The sequence below is a fragment of the Talpa occidentalis genome, unplaced genomic scaffold (genome assembly GCF_014898055.3).
Source record: "Talpa occidentalis isolate TD23 unplaced genomic scaffold, MPIMG_talOcc4v2.1 talOcc4.6, whole genome shotgun sequence".
Lineage (NCBI taxonomy): Eukaryota > Metazoa > Chordata > Mammalia > Eulipotyphla > Talpidae > Talpa > Talpa occidentalis.
This window is the reverse complement of record NW_023604972.1, coordinates 83,335,345-83,343,575: the sequence shown is the minus strand read 5'-3', so window position 1 is coordinate 83,343,575 and position 8,231 is coordinate 83,335,345. Positions and strand designations below refer to the sequence as shown.

At 47.2% G+C, this 8,231-nt stretch overlaps 1 protein-coding gene across 1 annotated transcript; it reads left to right on the top strand.

The window, feature by feature from the left end:
• Window positions 1–651: 651 nt before the first annotated feature.
• Window positions 652–6,230, top strand: HTR1A (5-hydroxytryptamine receptor 1A). The gene is made up of 4 exons (XM_037530157.2): window positions 652–676; window positions 1,129–2,800; window positions 3,463–3,586; window positions 6,111–6,230. Exon 2 carries the CDS (start codon window positions 1,514–1,516, stop codon window positions 2,780–2,782), a length of 1,269 nt encoding a protein of 422 aa, XP_037386054.1. The 5' UTR covers window positions 652–676; window positions 1,129–1,513; the 3' UTR covers window positions 2,783–2,800; window positions 3,463–3,586; window positions 6,111–6,230.
• Window positions 6,231–8,231: the final 2,001 nt, after the last annotated feature.

The following is an 8,231-nucleotide window of genomic DNA, read 5'->3' as shown; positions in this document are numbered from 1 at the left end:
CCAGAAGATGGCGACATAAGTCCTTATTGCCTAGAGCTGTCCCAGGTGCTGAACCCAGTCTCGGAGATTAGGGGAAACTCAACGACCAGGGACCAGGGATTCCACATAATTCTTCTGAAAGGTTTTTAGGCTCTGGGTAAGAACCGTAAGAACCGAAAGCGGCAGTATGAAATGTCCGCCTCATTTACAACACATCGTCGAAACATTTCCTTCCCTAAGTTTATTCACCACGCAACTATGGGAGGTGATGCTATTCGCTGAAATTAAAAGGGTAATAGTAGTGGAAGGGCGTGTGTGTGTGTGTGTGTGTGTGAGTGTGCGTGTGCGTGTGCAGAATAATACCAGATTTTTTCAGTCTCTTTGAGATGTAGCTCCTTACCTGTCCTTTTACAGTCCTTTAAAATTCCTTTCTCCCCCTAACAACTCCCCAAGGTTAAAATAAATATCACAGGCAATGTCCTCCCCACGGCTGTCAGGCTGGATTATGAAATGATGAAAGGCAGGGGTAGTTTTTAAAAAGCTAAGACACACTCCGTCTTCTTCACTTCAATTTACGGACTGATCCGGGGCTGTACACCTCCCTATCCAGGCTCCGTGTGTGTCCTGATCTCTTTTCCTATCGCCACTCTGTGATGCTGACTCGACTTAAGAATTTGACAGCAATATGGAGCACTAGGTAGTTAGAACCTCCACCCACCCCCCTCTCGAGTTTGGCTAGTGGGAGGCGGAGTTATTTGTTGTAATGTTGGTCTGACTGGCGGACGGGCTGTGTGTAAGTCAGTTCTGAGTCTCTTTCGACAAAAAAGGGGGGCTTGAAAGCAAAGACGCTGAGCTTGAGGGAGAGGAGGGCGGGGAACCAGAGGAAAGAGACACTTGGGGTTGGGGAAGTGTTAGGAGGGGAGAATTAGCGTGGGAGGGAGGGAGACTGGCTGTCGGTGCAACGCAGGGAGGGAAAAAGAGCGGGGAGCGTAGAGGGGGATCAAGACTGAGAGAGAAGGCTAATGGGGAGACTGGGCGAGAAGGAGGAGGATTAAGAGAAAGAGAAGAGGAAGGAGGCGTGGGGGAGAGGAAGGAGACAGGCAGGGAGGGGGCCGAGTGACCGTGGACGATGGGGTTTCTCTATTCCAGATACTTCTAGGATTAGAAACTGATTGCTAGTGGGGAGATTCCAGCTCCAGCAGCCAGTTGGGCAGCAGCAAAGTAAAATGGACAGCGAGAGTCAGACGTTTCAGGCACCTCTCCGCTGCCCAGAGATCCCGGAGCTGTTCTCAGGCCAGCCCGTTTCCCAGCTCGAGTCTCTGAGCACACGGGACCACAGGAGCCCAGGGAGCGCCTAGAAGCCGCTCCGCGGAGATGCCTTCACCCGAGCAGTAAGAACTTCCCGCTTGAGTCTCTGCATCCCCTCGGCGAGAAACTCCCCAAAGGCGAGGGGAGGACGACCCCGGGGGAGGGGCGAGGGGACCCCAGCTCCGCTCTTTCTCCCCTCCCCCTCCCCCTCCAGGGGCGCGCAGGGATGGAGGTGCCCGGCCCTGGACTGGGCAACAACACCACGACGTCCGAGGGCTCCTTCGGGACACTTGGCAACGCGACGGGGACCTCCGACGTGACCTTCAGCTACCAAGTGATCACTTCTCTGCTCTTGGGCACCCTTATCTTGTGCGCGGTGCTGGGCAATGCGTGCGTAGTGGCCGCCATCGCCCTCGAGCGCTCCCTGCAGAATGTAGCCAACTATCTCATCGGCTCGCTGGCTGTCACCGACCTCATGGTGTCGGTGCTAGTTTTGCCGATGGCAGCGTTGTACCAGGTGCTCAACAAGTGGACACTTGGACAGGTCACCTGTGACCTGTTCATCGCCCTCGACGTACTGTGCTGCACCTCGTCCATCCTGCACCTGTGCGCCATTGCCCTGGACAGGTACTGGGCTATCACGGACCCCATCGACTATGTGAACAAGAGGACGCCCCGGCGCGCCGCTGCGCTCATCTCGCTCACTTGGCTCATTGGCTTTCTTATCTCCATCCCGCCAATGCTGGGCTGGCGCACTCCCGAAGACCGCTCCGACCCCGACGCGTGCACCATTAGCAAGGACCACGGCTACACTATCTACTCCACTTTCGGCGCTTTCTACATCCCGCTGCTGCTCATGCTGGTTCTTTATGGGCGCATCTTCCGAGCCGCGCGCTTCCGTATCCGTAAAACAGTCAAGAAAGTGGAGAAGAAGGGAGCAAACACCCGCCTCGGGGCGTCTCCCGCTCTGCAGCCCAAGAAGAGCATAAATGGTGAGCCAGGTAGCAGAGACTGGAAACAGGGCATGGAGAACAAGGCAGGGGGGGCTCTGTGTGCCAATGGTGCAGTGAGGCAGGGCGACTACGGCGCCGCCCTGGAGGTGATCGAGGTGCACCGGGTCGGCAACTCCAAAGAGCACCTGCCGCTGCCCAGCGAGGCCGGTGTTGTCCTTTGCGCCCCCGCCTCCTTTGAGAAGAAAAATGAGCGCAACGCAGAGGCCAAGCGCAAGATGGCCCTGGCCCGCGAGAGAAAGACGGTGAAGACGCTGGGTATCATTATGGGCACCTTCATCCTCTGCTGGCTGCCCTTCTTCATCGTGGCCCTAGTCCTGCCTTTCTGTGAGAGCAGCTGCCACATGCCCACCTTATTGGGTGCCATAATTAACTGGCTGGGCTACTCCAATTCACTGCTCAACCCTGTCATTTATGCCTACTTCAACAAGGACTTTCAAAATGCGTTTAAGAAGATCATCAAGTGCAAGTTCTGTCGCCAGTGAGGGAAGAGTAGCCAGCCAGTAAGCCTCCCCCAGCCCTCGGGCATCAGCATCTATGATAACTTGCAAGGTGTCCTCCGATTTTCTCAGCTGCTCTGCCCTTCGCTTCCGACCTCAACTTACACTCCCGCCTTCCTCCTCCCTCCCCCAGGAGAGCTTTCAAGCAAAGAGGCCCCCTGTGGCTAGAGAGAAGGAGGTCAGGCACTCCCCGGGTCTGTAAGCTGACTGTAGGCTCAGACTTTGACCTCGAATCAGTTTTGGTCCCAGCTATTCCTACTCGCTCTTCTGCCCTACAACTCATTGCTGGGAAGTTTAAGTCTCAGCTGTGCAAGGAAAAAAATCCACACAAATATAAGCTGTGCACACCCAGGGGCTTGCGGTCAGTAATGGCTCCCAGCTGATCACCCCACTGCTAGAACCTGGACTTCAGGTTCAGGACTTTGCTCCAACACCTCCCCAAATGTCCCATGCCCCAGCAAGGTTCACTTTCTCTCTCTCTCTCTCTCTCTCTCTCTCTCTCTCTCTCTCTCTCTCTCTCTGTGTGTGTGTGTGTGTGTTTGGGGGGGGGTGCTCAACAAGGGGACTTATCCTAAGTTTCCTTTCCGAGCTTCCTTTAAGCCCTGGACAGATGCACTAATTTGCTAGTCAGGTAAGGTAGGTGGATCTGCTTTTTCCCTGTGCAGGTGATGCCCCAGGGAATCCCAAACTCCCACAGTAGACTTCGCAGATAACTTCCGCGCACAGCCCCATGCTTTGTTCTCTTGGATTCAAGACAAGTGGCCGGAACCTGTCTCTTAGAGTGGACTTGTAAGTACCAGATTTAACCAGTTGGTGCGAGCAAAGGGGAATGGGGAAAATTTTTATCCGTGCTTGCCTTGGAGTCAGCACTCACCAAAGAAACTGACAAGCAGTAGGAAGAGCGGACTTGGGTTTGTTTCGGTTGCTGGAATGTGCACGTGTTGGCATCGCCACTTACTTACTGCGGGAGGCGCCCGCCGGCCTTTGTGTGCTCGCTGGGGACTCCGAGCGGCCTGAGATGCCCGAGGCTCCCCACCAGTCTTCAGCGCCGCTAGCTCGGGGCGCTCGCGCCTAGGACTAAAACCGACTGGATCCGTCCTTCCATCTAGTTCCTTGGAGCGCCGCTTGAAAAAGTTAGCTCTCGGGGCCGGAAAGAGTGGGAACACCCTAAGGGAGGCGTGATTCTGCCCCGCTGAGGAAGCGCGCCTCGGAGCAGGTCCAGGCTTCTGCAGGCGCTCCGGGTGAAACCCGACTGGGCACTTTTATACAAAGGATGCAAACTCTTTCTTCCTAATTCACCCTTTGCCCTTTTTGGAGAGCACTTCCTAACAGACACAGGATATGATCTGCAGGACGGCCAGCACCCAGAATAAGCTGGACCTTGGTTTCCTAATAGGAATTCTGGGCTTTCAATGGAATGGGTTCTGATAGACTTAGCGCTGTGACCTCAGAGTCGGTCACCTTAAATAGTGGGGCTAGCTAGGCTTGCTCTCCTTGGGGAGATCTGAGAATCTCATACAGTGTTACTTTTGCACCCTGGCCTGTCTGTCCTTACACCATAGATCCACTGGAAGCCGGCTTCTAGCTGTTTGAGTTTGTGGAGCACTCAAAGCTTTCTCCCCCTCAAAAATTATTCTTTCAGTATTGCCGCTTTGCTGAGAAACCGGTGATAATTCTTTTCTGACCCCAGAAGGCAAGCTACTTTGGTGCTCCATTTGAATGTAAATTCCCATCCATTGGCCAGGGTCTAGATATTGGGTTTTGTTAGACCTAGCCTCTAACATTCTGATGAAAAATGGTGTCCTTTTTCATAATTGTACAATTATTTTCGATTTTTTACACCTCTTCCTTCAACTGTACATTTCGAATGTTTGTATCTGCTGTTTTGAGAACTAATCATATTGCAAAAATTGCTAATGAAAAGTTCACTTGGGTTTCAATTTAAGATGAAAAGACAGTTGCATCACTTGAAGCCATCTTATTGTCTGTCAGATTGAAAAAAAAAGCCTCTATTTTGTATCTTTTTCTCTAACCTAAACTGAGAGTAAACATTATGTTTGTTAAGACAGACAGAGTATAAGAACGCTGGGAATTCACTGATGTTTTGTCTATGCATATGTAATACTGATAATGCACTCTGATGGAGAAAGTAAGGCAGACTTCACTCCAACAATTGTTCATTTGAAATTTCAATTTTTTTTTCTTACAATAATTTAAGTAGAGCTCTATGAAAAAAAAATTCTGTCTTCCTACATTTTTTAGAATAAATTTTAAACTCAAAATAATTCAAGTGCAAAATTTGCTCTTGCAAATTATGCCTTGGCTAGCACATATTATATCTGAAATTTTAAGACTACCATTGATTTCTGTCTTTTATAGAACTGTATAGCAATGGTTTGTGGACATTTGTTCTTCCTGCTTTGGAGGATTTACACGAGAAAGGGCATCCAATTGGAGTATAATTTTCGAAACAATAGATAAATTTGAGGAATAAGCTAAAAGAGCTGCTTAGTAGCACAAAAAAGCCCTTTATGCTTTTTTCTTTTAAAATAAAGTATTTATAGTAAGGTAAAGTATATAGTCATCAAAATTGGACTCCAATCATCCCTGTGACAATAAAGGACTAATAATAATGGTAATGCTACAATAAACTGACACCAGACACACATGAAGCTTTATTGTAATCAGAATCACTGTCTACTTGTATTTATTTGTATAAATTTAAAATTGAAGTTAAAAAATACAGTTATCAGAAGATCCTGATATATAGATCTGGGATCTGACACTTAAAGAAATAAATATAGTTTTTAGCTCTGCAACTCATTCTAGGTGAGTGATTTCTTTTTTTTTTTTTAAATCCTGTCTCTGGAAAGAGAAGATCACATCTCATCATTTTGCCATGGAACCATGCATTTTCTCTGACTGACACCTACAGATAAGATTTAGACATCTGTCTAATTAATATGGATGGGGTTAAGGGGTGTGTAGAAGTGAAATGGAACCTCTAGTAAAAGCAACAGAGGCCCATCCTGCTTTTTAAAGCAATGGATGATGCTCAGGCTCTTCCTTTGTCTTCCTCACAATTTCCAGCTAGACAAAATGAAACAACTCATTCTTTTGTGGTTTGTCACTCCGTTAAGCTGGAGAGGCATTTTTCTTTCTGCCTGAGTCTCATTTGATAGTGGGATTTTGTATATGAGTTCTATTACCATATAAAAATGAATTCTTATGCTGTTTTCCCCTAGTAAGATCATCACTAACACTTCTTGCTTCACATGTTGTATTTGTTAATTCCACTGTGTTCTGTTATCAGATGGTTGCAGGGTAAGGCGAATTGAGATCAATCCCTAAGGTGAACAAAAAGGCACTCTGAAGCTACATGAAGTCTAGTTCAGGCAATGTATGCACAAACATAGTCTCTCAGTCATGAAAAGCAAAGACAGAGGAATTGAGAGAACAAAACTGTTTGGAGTTTCTTATTTGAAAAGTGTTACATAAATGCATCCCTGACCTTGAATAAAATGATGCATTTGGCACATCTTATTTTGGATTCTGGCTATCTCCCTCCTTAGCCTTTGTTCTGGTATTTCTTCTACCAAGGGGACAATGGCTTTCTGTTTTCTACAGGCCTTTATCTTGAACTTCTGTCAAGACTGCAGTTAAGAGAAAGAATTGTTATCAGTCACTTCCAGTGTAACTAACAAGCTGGACAACCAATTAGCAGCTATCAAGTGTCAGAGTCTGTCAGATAACATTGAAATATGGGACTACAAATTAATATGTGTTGTCACCTTGAAGGGATTTTCAACTTACCTGGGTGTACAAGAATTAATTACTAAGGCTAAATAAATACAATAGAATATAAGTATCTAAATAGGACAAATCAAAGCAGCTTGGCTGTATAAGCATTCAGAGGACAAAGGTCACTGTGAGTGGGAAGTAAGTAGGGAAACTTGGGTAGAAAAACCATGTAGAGGATCCAGAAAGTGGGGAGAAAAGGCAGACTTCTTTATTCCAAAACCAATCTGATTCCTTTTCCCTATCAAATAGGGACCTGGGGTGGATTGCTGGATGCTGGCAACCTGGGCTGATTATGGAGGTGGTAATCCCAGAGCAAGATGCAGGTTGAAAATTTCCCATAAGTTGTTTCAACCCAAAGGGTCTTGAAAATGAGAGCAAAGAGTCTAAAGGCAGAGGAATGGGGAGTGGGGTAACTAGGTAAGAGAAAGGATGTTTTTGACACCATAATTTCAGGTTTTCAGGCCTAGTCTCCCAGCCAGGAATGGATCCCAGGCTGCAGGGGCAGCTCTGAGTCGCAGCCACTAGACCACCATGGGTTGGTGTCTCGCAAAGCCACAGTAGGAACTTCGCAGATGCTCAGGCAAGCAAGCGAAAAGAGGCAGATTTGTTTAGAGAAATGGGTGAAAAAAAAGTTTATTACAGAGAAATAAAGAGGGACTTCCAGGCTTGTGGAAATAAGGCCAGGGAGGGGCAAGGAAACCAAGTGGAGTCGTGCCTCAGGGAATATATACCTTATTTCCCTAATTATTCTAAAGCCTTTCTTTGTGGTCTCACTGCCTTAATGTCTCTGTGCTCAGAATTATGTCTCTGTATCCCAGCCCTTATCTTAGAGTCTTTTATCTTTATCATCCTCATCCAGGAATGTCCTGTTGCCCCTAGTCCTCAGGTGTTTGATTATACCCCTTTGGAATTTGTTGCCCTTATCTCTGGAGCCTTCCTTGTTCCTCTGAGAGGATTTTCCTATTTTATTCTGACCTAGGTTCTCTCAGCTTACCCTATGACTCATTTTGAGCTAAGTCAGGGGCAGTGCCAGTAAATAAGGAGGGAATCATTAAGCTATGGCAGTCTGACAACAGAGTGGCCAGAGGTAGGTACAAGACAGGATAATTCATGCATATGTTTGTGTTTTTTGCCAAGTAATTTTCATATAATATGCCATTTAAATTTGAGGTAATAGATCCTTTTAGAAATACCAATTATGAAACAAGGGTATGAGGGTGCTATAACCATCCAAGAACAGTGCCCAGCAGAAGGCAGGTCACTATGGGTTCTCATGCACACAATTTCAAGACCACTTAGGCTCAGGGAACAACAATGGGGTTTATTTAATAAACAGGTGAAACAAGGAGTTTCTAGGGCCACAAGTGGCTGGCTATCTCACCCCAGATAGTGTCCACAATGTCCAGTAGTCCCGAACAAAAGGTCACCTATTCCAGATGGTGCCGTCCTGTTGCATTGACACATCACACTGACCAAGGGGAGTCATGGAGCTGGCTACCCAATGCAGGATTCTGCTGAAAGAGCAAGCTCCTAGCCTTTGTTGATGGAATAATAATATAGCATCAATTGTCAATTAGGCAGGATAGGAGAATAAAGAAAAAAGGAGAGGTGAAACTGAGCAAATGTGCACATG

Coding starts and splice junctions, on each gene's coding strand:
- HTR1A (XM_037530157.2), top strand. CDS start 1,514: ATGGAGGTGCCCGGCCCTGGACTGGGCAACAACACCACGACGTCCGAG.